Below are 19,936 nucleotides of genomic sequence, written 5' to 3' on the forward strand. Positions count from 1 at the left end.
AGTGATGTTGGTATCATATATGTTATTGGTCTGTGGTTGGTATTGAAGCATGCAATCCAAGACATTATCGTACTCGGTGGTACTCGGTAGGTAGTCGGTACCAGTATATATAATGTACTCTGTGGTAGTCGGCTTTGGTTGGCTTTTACAAAGTACTCTGTGGTCGGCTTTTATTTCTGGTCGGTGGTAGTCGGTACTCGGTAGTGAACTTTTATCCGGTGGTAGTGAACACCGACCAGAAATAAAAGGTAGTGAATAGTGAATATAGGCTGGTCCTGGGCTGGTCGGTGATTATAGGTAGCCGTAAACTGGAAACCATTAGATACCATAGTTTTGAATCCTTCGATGTCCTTCGAAACGAATCTTTAGTTGGAAATGTTGGAAATAATTATTTGTTCTGCGTATTGACTATTGACTCTGGATTCTGGAAGAAGTGCTCGAGCTCGAGTCCTTGCCAGGTATTTGCAGTCGTTGGTGCTTCACTCCCCTTCTTTTAAGTATAATTTTATCCCTGCATATTGTAAGTTGTAGCCAAATGGAACTAAGTAACGAGAAGGAGGACATGACAACGGCAGAAAACGTTGAAACTAAATATCCATTGCTTCCTTTTGAAAAACAGATTTTCATCGATGTCTTCGAAAAGGATGCTCTTATAGTAATTGCAAAGTAAGTAAATTAACCTGTACATAAAGGTTTAGGGTAAGTAGGTACCTTAAAAGGAAAAACCGGCCAATAACACAATTCTATTAAATAATCTTAAATCTAAATTAAAAGTACTTAAAAATATTAAAATAAAACATACAAACTTAAATAAACCTTACCAACTTAAAATTAAACGTCGTCAAAAAGTCCGCCCCTGGTTGCCCCTGGGCCAAAGGTGCCCATCTAATAATTTAAAATATGTGAGAGTGAATTATGATAAACAACAAAATGCATGCATCTCAAAATCCAACCCTGACAGCTAAACAAAGATGGCAGAGTTCTTTTCATGCAGCATTTCTTTTCAGTCTTTTTTTTTTTTAAAGAATATTAGCCATGTTAAATTACTAATATTCCCCTTTCCTCTCCAACTAAGCGTCAGGCTTGTGCTAGAAGTAGGTACGACAATAGTGCAACGGGCGGGGTTTGAACCGTCAACCTTTTGGTTTTCAGTCCACTCCTTTACCGGTTGAGCTATTGAGGCTCTATTCTCTATTGATGGCTGAGTTCTTTCCATGCAGCATTTCTTTTCACAGAGTCTATGACAGTAAAAACTCTTTTAACATCAACCTCCTACATATATGTCCATTTCACTCATTAACAACCTCCCATTAATTATAAGACTACACCGCTCAACTCTTTTGAAAATGTTAAGACAATTTTTAAATTGTAATTATGTATTGATATTTATTTCAGGGGGCTGAATTATAACACAGTTGTCGCCAATTTATTATGGGTGCACAAAGATCCTGCCAATTTAGTATTAGTAATTAACAGCAATGACCATGAAGAAAAATTCTTTACAGAGAAATTTAATTTAACTGTTTTACCAAACACTGGATCTGAGAGGTAAACAAATTTTTCCTAATTTGAAAATGAAAAGCTCGTCAAGCCTACTTACAGTTTACTATTCAGGCGTAAGACTAGCTTCCCTTAGTACAGGAAAGCCTAGTTTGGGGGTCAGGAACTTTGCATGTTACTATCATGGTTTAGGTACTTAGTGTTTACTGTTTACCTTATAAATTTTTATCAAATAAAGATTAATTGTTTATTATTTTAAAAAAATCCAGATGTAGCCCTGTTTGTCTATTTTTTATTCAGATACAAGTACAACCGCAATCTCGCCTGGTGGTAAGTGATGATGCAATCTAAGATCGATGCGGGCTAACGTGAAAGGGGTATGAATAATATGATAGTTTTTATTAAACCCATACCCCTTTGGTTACACGGCATCGTACCGGAACGCTACATCGCTTGAGGCACGGCTTTGCCGGTAGGGTGGTAACTAGCCATGGTTGAAGCCTTCCACCCTACCAGACTAGACATTTAGAAAAAAAATCCAAACCCCTGCCGGGAACCGAACCCGGGACCTGCCGCAAACATGACCACAGCGCTTACCACTGCGCCAGGGAGGTCGGCAAGATTGGAGAACTAATATTTTGCTTCAAGTTTGTATTTGTCTGTCTACTAACTTTTCATGGTCAATCTGTTTAACCAATATTGACAAAATTTGGTACAGAGATAGCTTGCATCCCAAGGATGGAATAAGCCTACTTTTGTCCTGGAAATTCGAAGAGTTCCCTCAGGACTTAAAAAATCTAAACCCACGTGAAAAAAGTCGTAGGCATCATCTATTTGTTACAGAGCTAGCTTGCATTCTGTACACAAACACAAAACAAGAAGCAAAAAAAAGGAAAAAATCGGCCAAGTGCGAGTCTGACTTGCGCACCGAGAGTTCCGTACGACAATCGTTTTTTTCGACATTTTGCACGATAGTTCAGAAAGAAAGAAAAGACGTTTATTTATGCAATTGTGCCACACATTACAACTAAATGCTAAGAGCTGGTTATTCCGGCGCTTCTTCCACCTAAGAACAAGCAAAAGAAGCGCCGGAACAAACTGTCATATTGTGTGGCACAACCCGAAAAAAGGGTCCCAGCTCAGCATTATGCTGTATGCCTTGTTGCACAAGAACATACAGCGCTGATTTTCAGCTGGTACCCTGAACCGGGTGACGCCACGGAATCATAAACTAATGATAACTAAACATAACTAATAAAATACACGGAAACATAAAAAAATCACTAACTAACAATTACTATACTTAGTTACTTAGCACCATACATACATACTGTTCAAAAACTGTTATGCATAAAAATAACCCAGTCCATCTGAGTTTCACCTAACTCTGCCGCCAGTTCAGCATTTTACAGTACGGTATAAAATATGGACATCGACCTTTAGAAAGAGATAGCGGTTTCGTAAAGCGTTGTCTGTGTCGTTGAGACCGGCGAAACGTCATATAGATACGAGTGACAGGGACAACGCTCTACGAAGCCGAAATCTTATTCTAAAGGTTGATGTACAATATTTCTTGCCGGCTACTGTAATTGCTTATCATATATTTATTTATACATGGATACAGATAAAATAAATAGGTACAAGTTAAATATTTTTTAATTATCTACCTATTAAATATATTATATAAATATATATAGGTATATATATTTATATATATTTGTGTATTATTAGAATGTACTGTGTATGTAGTCTAATTTATAATAATATAATACCTAGGGCCATTTTTGGCTGCCGCACCAACCCGTGCTTTCGTGATTCCTTTCGTTAAAGGTTGCCTGGAAGAGATCGCTTTAGCGATAAGGCCGCCTTTGCATGCTACAGCTATTAGATTAAGATCCTGTATTGTGTTTTTACAATGTTTACTTTGTGTTGTGTGCAATAAAGTGTAAAATAAATAAATAAATAAATAAATTTCAGAGAAAAAGCATATTTAGAAGGTGGTGTATACTTTGTATCGACAAGGATTTTAGTTGTTGACCTGCTGAAGAACCGCGTCCCAGTATCCAACATAACTGGCATTATTGTTTTGAGGGCTCACACGGTGCTTGAATCATGCCAGGAAGCTTTTGTATTAAGATTGTTTCGACAAAAAAATAAGGTACAGCTACTCGTAATTTGTTGGTTGATTGCGGAATTTAAGATATTTTTTTAATAAGAAGCCAAGCTTATCATGCTGACTAATATTCCCCTTTCCCCTCCAATTAAGCGTAAAGCTTGTGTTAGGAGTTGGTAGGACAATAGTGCAACGGGTGGGGTTTGAGCCGGCGACCTGTCGGTTTTCAGTCCGCTCCTTTAACCGTTGAGCTATAGAGGCCCATTTAATCACAATGTTACAGTCTCATTCAATATGATTGGTTTTTATGATATTGTGGCTGCAACAATGCATTTTAACCAATAGTGAGAGTGTCAGCCAATCAGACTTGACTGACGTCAGGACGCTGCGCCACCGACTCTTCGACTCGAAAGTCCACATATTTTGTAGAAATCTTGTGGTTATAGAAGCGTTGTCTCTGTCACTCATACCTATATGACGTTTAGTCGGTCTCAAATATAGGTACAACGATCTACAAATAAGCTCTCCTTCTAAAGGTCGATGTACATTAATGAATAGGCTACTTGACAATTTTTTTAAGTTGGTCTTAAATGGTTAATATTTGTCCTATTATATCAAAAAAATTAACACTATATTTTTTTGATATAATAGGACAAATATTAACCATTTAAGACCAACTTAAAAAAATTGTCAAGTAGCCTATTCATTTATTTCATTTGTGACAGCTTGTACCTACCACTTATGATTTTTGTTAAGATTACCAGTGGTTCGAAGAGCTTTATAAATAGTCTTTAGTAAAACTTTTTCTTTTGTATTTTGTAGACCGGATTCATTAAAGCATTTTCAAATTCACCAATCTCATTCACCTTTGGATATAATCAAGTGGAAAAAGTTATGCGAGCACTTTTTGTTACTGAGTTATTCTTGTGGCCAAGGTAAATATTATGTGATCACTACCCATATTATAAATACGAAAGTGTGTTTGTTTGTCGGTTTGTTGGTTCGTCCTTCAATCACGTCGTAACGGAGCAACTGATTAGCGTGGTTTTTTTTGCATGGTTATAGTTAAAGACCTGTAGAGTGACATAGGCTAGTTTTTATCCCGGAAAATCAAAATGTTCTCACAGGATTAAAAAAAACTAAATCCACGTGAACGAAGTCGCGGGTATCAGCTAGTTACTTAATAAAACTTCGGTCTGTCAGTCAGTCGTGGAAGGACTGTTTTATATGCATAGAAGATGTCAGTAAGTTGCTCCTTTTATGTGTAAAGAAAATAAGTTATTTTAGGTTCCACGGAGCAGTAATTAAAAATCTAAAGAGCAGACAAGCGGAAGTCATAGAACTTCACGTTCGCCTCAGCACCAACATGAGCCTCATACAGGCGTGCCTGCTGGACATCATGAACTACACTGTCAAGCAGCTAAAGAGCATTAACCGGACCTTGGATATGCAAGTAACTTTGTTCAATCTTTTTCAAAGTCGAAGTCAAATTTATTTATTGCATTATGTACAATGCTTTTTTCTGCCTTGTTTGCTATTTAGTCTGCCTTTTTGCTTTTTGTTTTACCATACCACCATTTGTCATACATATCCATACTAAACCATTATCATCATTGCAACCCATTGCTGGTCCACTACTGAGCAAAGGTCTCCTTCCAGAGTGAGGAGACTTTGTCCACCATGCTGGCCAAGTGCAGATAGGGAGACTTCAAACACTGAGAATATTATGCTGAACTCTCAGGGATGTAGGTTTCCTCACGATGTTTTCCTTCACTGCCAAAGCGACGTTTAATTGTTTAAAATGCACACAAGTTCTAGGTAGTTAAGAGGTTTCATAATCGAGATCGAACCTTGGACCTCTCGTATGGGAGGCCGAAGTCTTTTAAGTGTCTTACAACTAGGCTATCACCGCTTCCTATCTACTGATATTATTCCATCCATTATTTTTTTGACTGCATGAACAATTCTGACAAAAGGTATTAGGTACAGAAAGATCTTGCATCCCGGACATGCGCTACGTTTTATTTTGAAAAATCAAAGATGGCCCACGGCATTTGAAAGGCCTAACTCCACGTGGACGAAGTCGCGGGCAGTTTCTAGTAATCACACTTCACACTAATATTATAAAGGCGAAAGTTTGTGTGTGTGTGTGTGTGTGTGTGTGTGTATGTTTGTTACTCCTTCACGCAAAAACTACTGGACGGATTTGGCTGAAATTTGGAATGAAGATAGATTATACCCTGGATTAACACATAGGCTACTTTTTATCCCGGAAAATCAAAGAGTTCCCGCGGGATTTTGAAAAACGTAAATCCACGCGGACGAAGTCGCGAGCATCAGCTAGTCTTATATATTGTTAACATTGTGACTTCTCTCCGGTCTTGAATTATATTCATACAAAAAATACTGGGTTGTAATTCTATTGCCTGAAAAAATAACATCGGCCGGTGATTAAAGGACAATCTAACAAACAAACGCACTTTCGCGGTTTATAATATTACTTACCAGTAGCAATTTTATTTTAGGAGATAACCACAGAGAATTGTATCACAAAGAAATTTCATAAGATACTGCAGTCGCAGCTGGACTGTGTCTGGCATCAACTCAGCACGCGGACAAAGGAATACATCCAAGACTTGAAGGTTTTAAGAACAATGATCTTGTAAGTCATCGTCATCATCATCAACCGATAGACGTCCACAGCTGGACATACGTTTCTTATAGTAGGGACTTCCACACGCCACGGTCTTGCGTCGCCTGAATCCAGCGGCTCCCAACGACTCGTTTGAAGTCGGCTGTCCACCTAGGGCGAGTCCATTTGCGCTCCAATCCAATCGCGCTTTCTGGTATGAGGTCATCATTCCAACACCTAAAGAGGTTCCGACACGGTCAAGCGGCTTGACGTGAAGCACGTAGATTTGTTTTGCTTGATGCGCCCGATGCAAACCTTGATCAAGCAAACGGCACTTTTCTCATACATTGAACACTCCGAACGTCGCGCCAAGCAATAAAAAAATTTCAAAATAAATTTAAAACCGACTTCAATAACCACAAACACTAAAAAGTAGAAAATAATTTAATTTATTACCTAATATATTATGTATACAAGAGTTATTGTAGTTCTATAGTAATGTTTTTTGGAGCCGGTGCCAATTAGCCGCAAGAACCGTCTAGCATATTGTTCTGTGACTCCACATTGGCACCTCATTGGCACCCACTCCAAAAAATATTACTATAAAACTACAATAACTCTTGTTTGAACCATTGAGGACATAGGGGTGCAACTCTAGAACATTAAAAAATCGCAAATTGAAAATCGCTTGTGGTGCCATCTAAGCGCGAGCACGGCTAAACAAATAGAGAACAGTTTACAAAAGACGTCAATAGATGGCGGGCACATTGGTGTAATTTTAATGACATTAATAAATTATAACCAAGTTTTCATGTTTTCGTGTGCTGTAGTAAATATTTATATTTCTGTTAAATTTATCTGACCCTGCTTTAATAACAGGACTCTGTAGTCTGTATTTCCTTTCACCACCTCGATAACTATATTCTAAGGATTGATTTAGTGACTCGATTCATGCCTGAACGATTGACCACGGCTACGGATTACGGACTTGTTTTTGCTTTGTGAAATGATTTTTCTGTCAATATATTTGTGCAGAAAAATGCCACGGAGATCTTGATGTGTGTCTGGATGTGACTAATTCGGTAAGTATAAAATCAGCTTACTCGTAATCTAACTCAAAATTACTTCAATGAGTCAAACTCTATGCACCATTAAGGCACCATTAGCACATTAGGTATTTTATCATGATACTAGGTATATAGTTCCTGCGATTTCGTCCGCTCGAAAAAACTATTTTAGAAATCCCGTGAGAAGTCCAATTTTCCGGGATAAATGTGGCCTACAAGTTACAACCGTCTGATGCAAGCTATCTCTGTACCAAACAGATGATGACCACCACTTTGTCTACGTGGATTTAGGGTTTTTGGGAATCCCATGGGAACTGTTTGAGTTTTCCGTGACAAAAGAAGCCTATGTCCTTACCTGGATGCAAGTTATCTCTGTACTAACTATCATCATAAACGGTTACACAAATTTACTGTAAAAAGCTAGCATACAGACAGGTTGACACACTTTTGCATTTATCATATTGCTATGGATTAGTAACTACTAATTCTGTAAATTTTTTGTTTTGTAATTAAGTGTACTTACAACATTTGTTTTGAACTTTATTGACTAAGTTATTTTTATATTATAGGTATCAGCTATCAACTAATTAAGTACAATTAGTAAGTATAGACTAATGCATATTTTATGTTATTACTTTTTCAGATGTTTGCATGGCTTTCCAAAACCTGGCTACTCCTCTCTTTGAAACCATTTAAACAATGAAAAGTGATAGTAGGACAACATTTAGAAAGCAAGACTGATAATGAAATAATATATAGTTACAAATTATCAAATTTGCAATCACCAGTTTGAAGATCGTTGAAATACACCAGTTGTGGTAGTAATATGAAAGTTATGAAAAGTAAATAACCAAAAATTTTGGATTTGAGCGTTACCTATTTCACAATCTCGTGGGTCTTTTGGGTATGTATTTTATGTACCTAGTTACGAATTTATGAAAATAAAATATTTTACAAAACCTTAAAACCTTTTTATTTCTATAGTGTTTTATAATTTAGTATCTTAAAGAGTCAGTCTTGTAATATATATTTTTAAACATGTTTTAAACAAACGTTAATGGAATTATTGATGTTTGTTTAAAACATGTTCAAAAATATAAAATATTCTAGTAAAGTACATTTAAATAGCATTTAAATTATCGCGCTCTCGCACGCCTAGCGCGCTTTTAGTGCCCTCTAGATGTGAGCACACGCGTAACTTTGAAAAAGAAATCTAGAGTCGCACATCTATCTCTAGTATATAGTAGATAATCTATGATTGAGGAGTTCCGTTCTCCATATCCGAAGATAATTATCGGATCTTTACCAAATCAAAATGGGACCACCTCTGAAGTATGTCCTACTAAACCTCCTCCTTTTTTAAAGTCGGTTAAAAATAGAAAATCGCATCAAGCACGTAAATGCAACTTAAGCATCAAGCAAACTTTGTGTTAAAAAAATGATTGAGTCGAGCGTAGATTTTCGCTTGACTCAATCATTTTTGTAACACAAAATTTGCTTGATGCTTGAATGCTTGACTTCAAGCCGCTTGACTGTCTCAGAAGCTCTTTAGGACCCCAACATCTATCGATTTTTGGCACTTCAGCTTCGCAACTAGTTGAGCTATGCCGGTTATTCTGTTTCTCATGTACATATCTCCTCATTTCTGATTTGATAACATAGAGAAGCTCCAATCATAGCACTTTCCCGGGGAGGTGCCTACAACAAACTCAGCAGGGTTTTTACTATTACCATTTCACAATATCACTTAAAACTTATTAAAAAAACTTTTTCTCGAAAACTAGTAGGTGCCCAACTTGTTTGTTGGTGTAAACATGGCATTAGGTGTAAAAAAATATTTTAACTTGATATTATTATTTCAGAAATCTAATCCACGATGACTCAGTGTCATTCTATGCGTTGGTGAACAAATACAGGACACCTGAGTACGCGAGGGTCAATTCAGGGTGGATCCTCCTGGATTCTGCTGAAACCCTGTTTCGTTTAGCGAAAGCAAGGGTTTTCAACAGTAAAAACGGTAAATAGTAAACACTTGAAAAATGAGTCTGACCGCCGTACTCAGTCGCTAATCGTTACTTAAGATTAAGTTAAAACTGTCTGTTTGACTCTAAGTACGGCGGTAAGTACTCATTTTTTGCACAAAATATCTGACCTTAAAACATAGATACAGGCACACAAGAACACACACGCAAACACACAACCTTTTCATTTGTACCTAATTAATAATGTTACAACTAAGGAACTCATTTTCAAGAAAGAAGGGTAATTGGCCCTTAAGATATGGGCTCTCTCTAGTTTAGGGGCCATGAATTTTTGTATTAATAAATATTAATTTATTTAAAAAAAATTGAACTGAATTTTTTATAGAGTTCGATCCAGAGCCATCACCGAAATGGAAATGTTTATGCGATTTATTAATAGATGAAATCCCAGAAGAAGTAAAGAAAAACAGAAACGGTTCTTTAGCCAATACAAAAATACTTATCCTATGCAATGATAACAAGTCATGTAGTCAACTAAACCACTTTCTTACAATGGGGGAAAACAAATATCTATTTTATACAGCGTTTAGAAGAGACCTCAATATTACTTCAGTCGCTTCTAAGTATAAAAAGTTGAACAAACCTTTAAAATCGGAAGAAAAGATAAAAAAAACTCAAAAAGATTCGGAAAATGAAAATTTAACTGAATTAGGGTGAGTCAATATTCAATAACATGTTACTTATAAAACTTTTGTTTGGAAAAAAAAATACTTCTGTTTTCTATCTTAGTTTTTATTATTTCAATATTTTTTAAAAAATGTTTTGGAACTCGTATCACTACAAGTTTCGGAGGGCGTGGCGGCTGTAATGCAGTCTATAACGGTCAGCTGCCATCGTTCTTAATTTCGGTCAATTTGTAAGACAATTCAATTTCAATCGTTTAACAACGATTCTGTTCACATTTAAATAACAGTGCAATCACTACCCACGTATGATTATAAATTCAAAAGTGTGTTTGTTTGTTGTCCTTCAATCGCGCCGCAGCAGATCGATGTGATTTAGCGTGTATCACTTTTTATCCCGGAAATCAGAGTTCCCACGAGATTTTTGAAAAACTAAACACGCGAACGACATCGCGGGCATCAGCTAGTGTATATTTTTAACATGTTTTATAACAAGAGAAGATAGTAAGTACTTAAGTATTGATCACACTACTAAAATATATATGTTACAGTGTTTTGTAACTTGTTATATTATATAGTGTAGATCCACCCTTAGAAGATGAGGATGCAATGGATGAGTTGAATAAATCCAATTACGTGTTGACTTTGACTCAAACGGCGTCGAGTGATTCGGTGAAGAAATCAAAAACAATCGACGAGAGTATGTTCGAGCCTATTTCACAGGTATTTTTTTAAAATCGTTAGGTACAGTACTACCACTTTCATATAAGTTACGCCGATATACCTGCGCAGAAATCTTATTTTTGAACTGCACGTAAATATCTCGGTCAATCATAGCGCGCGTCCGTCCTCTATCGGTTGTTGGCTATGCGCCATGTTTTATACACGCGAATTATGACCGAAATAGCACGAGGCTCTCTTGTTCTTGTGTTTAAAATCTTAACGTGAAGCAATAAGGTCTGTATTTCACTGCTGTACATTCGCTTTTAGTCTGCGTTGTTGGCGCTTTTCTGCGCAAACGAATTTTGCCGATGCAACTTATAAAAGTGGTAATACCCGTATTGTTTTTTTTAAAGAATATTAGCCAAGTTCATCATGATTACTAATATTCCCCTTTCCCCTCCAACTAAACGTAAATCTTGTGCTAGGAGAAGGTACGACAATAGGGCAACGGGTGGGGTTTGAACCGGCAACCTTTCAGAATTGGGTCCGCTCCTTTAACCGTTGAGCTATTGAGGCTTAAATTGTTTAATATTATAAATGCAAAAATGTGTTTATTTGTTGGGTTGACCTTCAATCACGTCGCAACGGATCAACGTGATTTTTCGCATGAATATAGGTAGGTATGGTAACTTTTTGAAATAACTTTTTTGGAATGATTTATTTTTTACTTTTAACATAATTTTGATAATTTTTCAGATAGAGAACTTAGATATAACTCAACTAGAAACAGAAAGGCCAATAATCTGCATACAAACGTTCAAACAAAACGGCAATCACTTTTCGCTCGGTCAAACCTTGGAGGCGTTGCGTCCAGAGTACATTATCCTATACCACAGCGACGTGGCGGCCGTGAGACAGATAGAACTGTTTGAGGTTAAGAAGAAACCTGAAGAGCCTACATCAAAAGTATATTTCGTTTAATTTTTTTTATAAAATTTAGTATAGACACGTGGGACGTGCGGCCGAGTTGCGACAACGCATATCAATTGATGTATGATTAAATAATTATATAACTCTCTTTGGAACGTGGCGGTTGTCCTTTGGGCTTTAATACATATATGTACTAACTAGCAGTTGCCCGCGACTTTGTCCGCGTAAAATTTCTGGTTTCTCATGACATCAGACATTGTCCCGCTTCAAAAAGTCTCACTTACCTACTCACTCAGTCTCACCTTACAAACTCCGATCCCCCCTTTCACCCCCTTGGGGGGGGGGGGGGGGATTTCATTAGATCCTTTCTTATCTGACACCTACCTCCTGGAAAGAACCTGTTTCAAATTTCATGTTAAAATAACAGTATTTGAAACTTTTCTATAAAAACTTTTCCCCCCTATTTTACCACCCTTAAGGGGGGAATTTCTCAAATTGACTTATACATATTTTTATTATTTAAACCTATTTATTAACCTAAATGTCGATTTTCACGTCTCTATTTTCAATAACAGGATTTTCATATAACCCCCCATTTCACCCTCTTAGGGGGGGATGTTCTCGAAACCGTGTCTTAGCTGACACCTACGTCTTAGAAGGAATCTACCTTCCAAATTCCAATTTTATAGGTTTTATAGTTCCTGAGATTTCGTGATTAGTCAGTGAGTGAGTGGTATTTCGCTTTTATTATATTTAGATGAGTTTCGAGCAACAAAATTAAGATAAACCTTGATTTTTCTTTTTTTTTGCTTACATACAATTTTTTTTACAGGTTTATTTCCTGGTTCATGATAAAACAATCGAGGAACAGTCTTATCTGACATCATTGAGACGGGAGAAGCAAGCGTTTGAAATGCTCATACAAACGAAAAGTGTAAGTTTACATTTAGACTATACAAAACAAGAGTTAAGTACTTTTTGGTGATTAGCTCTTGTTTATAGTCTATAGTTTTTTGTTGTCGATTACAAGTTAGCCATTGACTGTGATCTCACCTGGTAGTAAGTGAAGATGCAGTCTAAGATGGATGCGGGCTAACTTGGAAGGGATTCGAATAATGAATTAAACACATACCCCTTATGGTTTTCTACACGGCATCCTACCTAAATCGCTTAGCAGCATGGCTTTGTCGGTAGGGTGGTAACTAGCCAGAGCCGACGCCTCCAAACAGACCAGACCAGAAACAATTCAGAAATTATAAATTCCCATCACAGCGCTCAACACTGCGCCAGGAAGGTCGCCAGAACTAGTGCTCATAAATCTTGGAGGTTACAAGAAATTGCCTACTTTCTGCGTAAATTACAGTACGCGGCAGAAAGTAATGTACATCGGGCTTTAGAATGACATTTTGGCTTTGTAGAGCTTTGTCTCTGTCACTCATATCAATATGACGTTTTGTCGGTCTCAACGACAGAGATAATGCTCTACAAATCTGATATCTCCTTCGAAAGGTCGATGTAAATTACTTTCTGCCGCGTACTGTACTAATTTTAGGTGTCAAGGGGAAACTGTGCGGGGATTCATTAGAGACTAACAGTGTCCAACTGAATCTTCAGCTTCAGTACCCTGGCCAGAAAAACCATTTTCGGCCAAACCTTCGGCTGCGGTCAATATGGACCGCAGTTTTGGCCGAAGCAGGAGGTTTCTAACACCAAGCAACGAAACGGAGTTACTCTTAAGTGATCAAATCAAAAGTGTAGAGATCCGTAGAAGCTAGTCGACTATAGCGTAATTTCTGACTAGAGATGAATATAATTTCCAGGTAATGGTAGTGCCTTCATACCAGGATGGCAAGACCGACGAGTATTTCAATTTAAACGTGGAAGAAGAAGATGACCCAGTAGATACTAGAAAAGCAGGTATTATACAACACTACATGTACATAAACATAATATTCAAATTAGATATTTCTAAAACAAATTTAAAATGGAAAAGAAAAACTGATGTTTCTAAAAAATGTTTTCTACCAAACTAAAAACAAAATATGGTCTTATAACGCGTAAAATCTAACTCCTCACGCGCCATTTTAACTTTCATGTCAACAGTACGATTTTAGTTCTGATTTTAAAGATGTACCCAATGACATTCTAATAAGCATGGACACATCGTGGCATACAACACAAGAGCCCAAACATGGCACACGTTTCTAAATTCACCCTATTTAGCTTCAACTGCTCCATTTATACATTCCCGCTAACATTCAAGTCCTGTAAACTAACCTCAGTGATTAAGCCGCAATGTAAATCGATTAAGCACTCGAAGCTGAATAAGGTGATTTTAGAAGCAAACTTGAACAAAAAATGGAATGTAGCACTATTAATTTTTGTTATTTCTTTGAGAGATTTTTCGTTTTTGTAACTATCAAACTATTATACTATATAACTATTATACTATATCTGCTCGTGCTGATTCACTGACTGACTGACTGACTGACTGACTCATTTGATCACCTCTTCTGTAAAATTTTGTATGTTTTTTTTACCGATTGTTTCGTATAGAGGACAAAAAATGATTCGGAGGAAAAATAAGGATAGGGCTGATGATTGAGGATTTCGGTGAGGAGCACGGCCAGGGTATTGAAGATAGGTCAACATGCGACTAATGAAGAATGTGTGCTTACACCGAGTATAAGCACACTTACTTGGTCCCTTGTTATGCGCGCCAGTGCGATGTCCTTGCTTAGAATGTCATTGGGTACATCCAAAGCTGTCAAGATGCCTAAATGCGCGATCAAAAAGTGCCGAAATAATACGTTAACGACGCAGAAAAGAGATGGTGTGACCCACCACCGGTAAGTTAATTTTATTTACGTAAGATAACATGCGAAAAAGTGTAAAATACTTAGTAAAACCATTGAAAACACTAGAAATATCTAAAATTATTTACAATGTTCCCATTCCTTTCTCTCACGCACATCGGAAAGAGACAGATGGAAGGGCGCGTCAGGAATGTCGGAAAAACAAAACTGTGGAGTAGCTTTTTTTTGGTCAATGTAAAATCTATTGGCCATTATTGTATCACATTTATTTTATTATCTTTTGACGACCTCCGGTGCGCAGTGGTAGCGCGGTGGATTTGTATGACGAGGGTCCCGGGTTCACCAAGTAGACTTTCGGGTCCTGATCATCTTTCGCCAAAGAAGCATTCTTGTATCTTTTATATTCTCCGAGATAGACATCATGAAATTGTATGTCCGCCATCTTGAATCCGCCATTTTGGTTTTATTTTTCAGCTCCCTGTCAATTGGATGAAGTTCTGAGTGATATTTGTTCGAGCACCCCCCACCTATCTTTAATACCCTGGCCGTGCTCCTCACCGAAATCCTCAATCATTAGCTCTATCCATATTTTTCCTCAGAAGAGGTGATCAAATGAGTCAGTCAGTCAGTCAGTCAGTGAATCAGCACGAGCAGATATAGTATAATAGTTATATAGTATAGATATAGTATAATAGTTTCATATTTACAAAAACGAAAAATCTCTCAAAGAAATAACAAAAATTAATAGTGCTACACTACTCCATTCCATTTTTTGTTCAAGTTTGCTTCTAAAATCACCTTATTCAGCTTCGAGTGCTTAATAGATTTACATTGCGGCTTAATCACTGAGGTTAGTTTACAGGACTTGAATGTTAGCGGGAATGTATAAATGGAGCAGTTGAAGCTAAATAGGGTGAATTTAGAAACGTGTGCCATGTTTGGGCTCTTGTGTTGTATGCCACGATGTGTCCATGCTTAGAATGTCATTGGATGTACCCCATAATTTTGACATGATAGTTGACCCATAGAGTTGTCAAATGGCAAATAGAGGAGTCGTTATTTACATACTATTCTTAGAAAGATCAGTTTTTAAAGATTCTCAAGTTTTTTGACGATAACTCAAAAACTGCTCTCGTAGTTAACCGCTCTTTAGAATTATGCCGACAGTACTAAGTAGAAAGAGATAACTAACGGTTTCGTAGAGCGTTGTCTCTGTTGTTGAGACCGACAAAATCTCACATAGGTATGAGTGATAGAGACGATGCTCTACATCGATGCTGTACGAAGCCGAAATCTCTTTCTAAAGTTCGATGTGCAATATTTCCTGTCTGGTACTATATAATCCGCGACAGGTCGAGATGGCAATCGGGGTATGAGCACGTGAACCCACGCTCGCCCGCGCCAAGTTAGCGCGGTGGATGTGCGGGGCGTTCCCTCCCCGATTGCCATTTCGACCGGTCACGTACTATACGTTAAGTCGCGCAAATTGCTAAAGCGCGTGGCTGCCATTTTATTGACGTCTGCACTAGACTGAAGTTTCGAGCTGATGGTATATTTTTATTTCAGCTGACGTCATTTCGATGTTAATGAGACACGGTTCCAGCGCAATAGCAATTTGCGGGACTTAAACTATGATTACGTTACAGGTGGGCAAGTCAAACGCACGAAAGAGAAGCCGGTGGTGATCGTAGACATGCGAGAGTTCCGCTCCGACCTGCCCGCTCTGTTGCACAAGAAAGGCATCAACATCGAACCTGTCACGATTGCTGTAAGACTTGATCCATCTTCGCTCTGGGCTGGTTTCCGCACTTAAACGTTTCCGTCTGTTGTGCGTGACTTGATCCATATTCATATATCACTGAAAATCAGCGTTGGGGCGTCTGGTACCTCGGATGTTTGCTATAGAGGTTTGTGTCTGAGGGGCCCGAAGTCTCAACACACGCTGAGTGGCCTACCTGTTCGAGGTGTTGCACTGCTGTACAGGACGATATTGCCTACACCATGTACCACCTATATACCTCCAACTAGCTTATGCCCGCGACTTCGTCCGCGTGGACTACACAAATTTTAAACCCCTATTTTATACCCTTAGGCCTAGGGTATAAATATTAGATAAGATAGATAAGTGTAAATTACAAACTTTCGCGATTATAACTTTAAAGCTGACAGACTTTCATTCAAACTTCAAACCCCTATTTTACCCCTTTAGGGGTTGAATTTTGAAAAAATCCTTTCTTAGCGGATGCCTACGTCACAATAGCTATCTGCATGCCGAATTTAAGCGCGATCCGTCCAGTATTTTGAGCAGTGCGTTGATAGATCAGTCAGTCAATCAGTCACCTTTTCGTTTTATATATATATAGATAAACATTATTCTTTTCTATTCTATTCTATTCTATATCGCCTGTTTGTGACTATAAGATCCGCCAATCGCTAATGCGCGTGGCCGGTATTTTAGTGACGTCAGCACCAGACTGAAGTTTCGAGCTTATGGTATAATTTTATTTCGGCTGACGTCAAAATGACGTCATTTCGATGTTAATGAGACATGGTTCCAGCACAATAGCAATTTGCGGGACTTGTACAACGTGTTATTTCAAAAACTTGATTTTTGAGAAAAAATGATTTGCAATGGCTGTTGTAAAATTAGTTTCTATCGAGTTTAGAAGGATGGTTGGTGTGTTCTGTGGGATTAACCGTCCAATATCATAAATTAAGAAACAATACGAATTGAATGTAAGTTTTATCACTTTTAATACAGGATAAATAGGTTTGAATATTGCTAGTCAAAAATGATACTTTTCCGAAATAGCACGTTGTAGTCGCAAACAGGCGTCAAATGTTTCTACTTTTGACGCTAGGTAGCCTATTTTTCTTTGATTTCATGTCACCATAGCCTATAATTTAACATATCGTCGATTCAGGATCAAACCGAGAGTTCCCTCACTCTAGTTCACTCTGCTAATATTATAAATGCAAAAGTGTATCGTTAGTAAACTTAGAATGTATCTTTTCACGGCTCATCCGTTAAACAGATTTTGACGAAGTTTGGTAAAGTAAGATAGATAGCGTACATCTCGAAGACTGACATAGGGTAGGTACTTTTTTACGGAAAATCAATAATTCCCACGGGATTATTAAAAAACCTAAATCTATGCAGATGACGTTGTGGGTCGGGTTACGGGTATCATTAATAAAATCGTACAACTAATGGCGGATTGAACTAGTGGTGATTTAAAGGCGGTCCATCTTGAAAAACCCGCTATCTAAATTCCAACTCAGGCCTAAATTGTTTCAGTAAGAAGAGTTTGTTTATAGTTGGAGGCTCCGATTGTTTGTGTAAAATTAATGAAAATTTTCCCTCAAGAGTTTGTGCAACGGGGAATGGATATGACTTTATACTACACCTGCTCGGAAAGTACCTTCGGTTTGTCTCATAACGAAAGTCAAAGTATGTCATTACTGTCAAACAAATATGCGGGCTGAAAAGATGTATGGAATTTCATTGTTAACGTGCAAGAGCGGGCTGAAAAGTTGTATGAAAATCCATTACTAACGTGCCTTTTTTTTAAAATTTTTGATACTAAATATTAGGTACTTTTTATGTCATGTTTCGATTGTTTGTTGAAACGAGACTTAAAAAGTATCTCAAACTACACCCTCGTAGTAATCGGTCACTTTCTCCCGTCGTGGAACAATGTACTATTGTTTCGATAGATCGGCGACTACATCCTGACGCCGGATATATGTGTGGAACGCAAGTCGATATCGGATCTGATCGGCTCGCTCAACTCCGGCCGCCTGTTCGCGCAGAGTACGCAGATGTGCCGCAACTACGCGCGCCCCATCCTGCTCATCGAGTTCGACCAGGCCAAGCCCTTCAACTTGCAGGTACCAGTGACCACAGCTTACAGAGATGCTTTATACAATCCGTCGACGGAATCGTCTGGACAGAGCGATCCTGCGGAGCGTCAGGGGCGAGACGGGAGGGATTATACCGACCGACGGAAGTCAATTGAGCAAACTTTTATTATATTTCTTAGGTAGTATGACCGTAATTCCTCAGTGCTTGAAGACCAAAGTCTTCGGACAGTGCATGTTGCCAGTGATGATGACATATGGATCCGAGACATGGTGGCTAAGAAAGCTTAGAGTCACTCAGCGGATGATGGAGAGAGCTATGATTGGAGTTTCTGACATAATCAAATCAGAAATGAGGAGATCCATAGGAGAACTAGAGTAACCAACATAGCTCAACGGGTTGCGAAGTTGAAGTGGCAATGGGCAGGGCACATAGTTCGGAAAACTGATAGACGTTGGGGTCGCAAACTCGCGAAACGGAAAGCGCAGCATTGGAAGACCCCCTATTAGATAGACAGACATCAAACGAATCGTAGGGAGCAGCTAGATTCAGGCGGCGCGCAAGACCGCGGCGTGTGTAAGTCCTTACAAGAGATCTATGTCCAGCAGCGGACGTCTATCGCTTGATGATGATGATGATGATGACCGTAAAGCCAGCTCGTCTACAAACATTAAGGGTGACGTCTCACTGTATACATTTACAACAAACGACAAGTCGCACATAAGCGCGACACGGCTACTATAGTGTATCTATTTAGCATCTATGTTCAGGATTGAGACTATTTTCGAAATATTTTAAAAGAAGTTTATTAGGATATTTCTGTTGGAAGGTGGTGATTTTTGTTCACAGGGTAGCTTTGTGGTATCGACCGACATATCAGGTGCAGATATTCAGCAGAAACTGCAACTCTTAACAATACACTTTCCCAGACTGAAACTAGTCTGGTCTCCAAGCCCTTACGCTACAGCAGAACTGTTTTATGAACTGAAAGTAAGTTATCGATACAAATAATATTATAAAGAGGTAAAATTTGTTACTTTGTATGTTTGGATGTCCTTACACCCAATCCTTCCAATTGTATTCCTTAACACGCGCACGAAGTCGCGGGCATAAGCTAGCTTTTAACAAAATAAGTTTAAAAAATAATATGAAATTTACATAAAGAGTTATTTTTCAGCAAGGAAAAAATAATCCCAATGTCGAAGAAGCATTAGCGCTCAGTGGCGACAGCACGGCAGACGACATGAACTATGAACGGTACAACATTTTGATTCACGACTTCGTGCAAAAGCTGCCCGGAGTCACTTCCAAGAACTTCACGAGGCTAATGAACAGAGGCATTTCACTGGACCATCTCATAACACTCACTGAGGTATGTAATTGTCATACTAACTCTGATAAGACTTACACTTGCACTTAATTTTGAAATCCCATAAATAAAAGTGAATATTGTTCTTGATTTCTCATTTGATTTTAGGAACAGTTAGCAGAATTAATAGAGAACAAAAATGAAGCAGAAACTTTGTATTCAATATTGCATGTCAAAGCTCAACCTACTGAATCGGATAGGACAAAATCATTTGGAAAGAAAAAAATTACAGGAAAGCCGTATAAAAACAAATGAAAGATACTTTTTTAATATATTTATTTATTTATACATAATTAATTTATTGCAGACAGACACAATG

At 38.0% G+C, this 19,936-nt stretch overlaps 1 protein-coding gene across 3 annotated transcripts; it reads left to right on the plus strand.

Annotated features, from left to right (window-relative positions):
- The first annotated feature begins 212 nt into the window (after positions 1-212).
- mei-9 (DNA repair endonuclease XPF mei-9) lies at positions 213-19,888 on the plus strand. 3 transcript variants are annotated; one of them, XM_069500273.1, is made up of 18 exons: positions 214-458; positions 532-666; positions 1,396-1,548; positions 3,478-3,658; positions 4,436-4,548; positions 4,901-5,066; positions 6,139-6,275; positions 9,175-9,329; positions 9,680-10,007; positions 10,556-10,700; positions 11,397-11,606; positions 12,403-12,504; positions 13,391-13,487; positions 16,033-16,154; positions 18,104-18,277; positions 19,098-19,238; positions 19,426-19,620; positions 19,726-19,888. In XM_069500273.1, the coding sequence occupies exons 2-18, from the start codon at positions 536-538 to the stop codon at positions 19,870-19,872; spliced, it is 2,697 nt and encodes an 898-aa protein (XP_069356374.1). In that variant the 5' UTR covers positions 214-458; positions 532-535; the 3' UTR covers positions 19,873-19,888. The 3 variants fall into 3 exon arrangements, with proteins under 3 accessions (XP_069356376.1, XP_069356374.1, XP_034826985.1); XM_069500275.1 differs by lacking the exon at positions 6,139-6,275 and having other exon boundaries at positions 213-458; positions 4,901-5,062; XM_034971094.2 differs by lacking the exon at positions 214-458 and having other exon boundaries at positions 520-666.
- Positions 19,889-19,936: the final 48 nt, after the last annotated feature.

The sequence above is a fragment of the Maniola hyperantus genome, chromosome 8 (assembly GCF_902806685.2).
Source record: "Maniola hyperantus chromosome 8, iAphHyp1.2, whole genome shotgun sequence".
NCBI classification, from domain to species: domain Eukaryota; kingdom Metazoa; phylum Arthropoda; class Insecta; order Lepidoptera; family Nymphalidae; genus Maniola; species Maniola hyperantus.

Excerpts from the sequence above, each read along its gene's own strand:
- mei-9 (XM_069500273.1), top strand. The coding sequence starts at position 536 with ATGGAACTAAGTAACGAGAAGGAGGACATGACAACGGCAGAAAACGTT. Across the intron at positions 11,607-12,402 it reads CTGAAGAGCCTACATCAAAA|GTTTATTTCCTGGTTCATGA; the intron begins GTATATTTCGTT and ends TTTTTTTTACAG. Across the intron at positions 19,621-19,725 it reads ATCTCATAACACTCACTGAG|GAACAGTTAGCAGAATTAAT; the intron begins GTATGTAATTGT and ends ATTTGATTTTAG.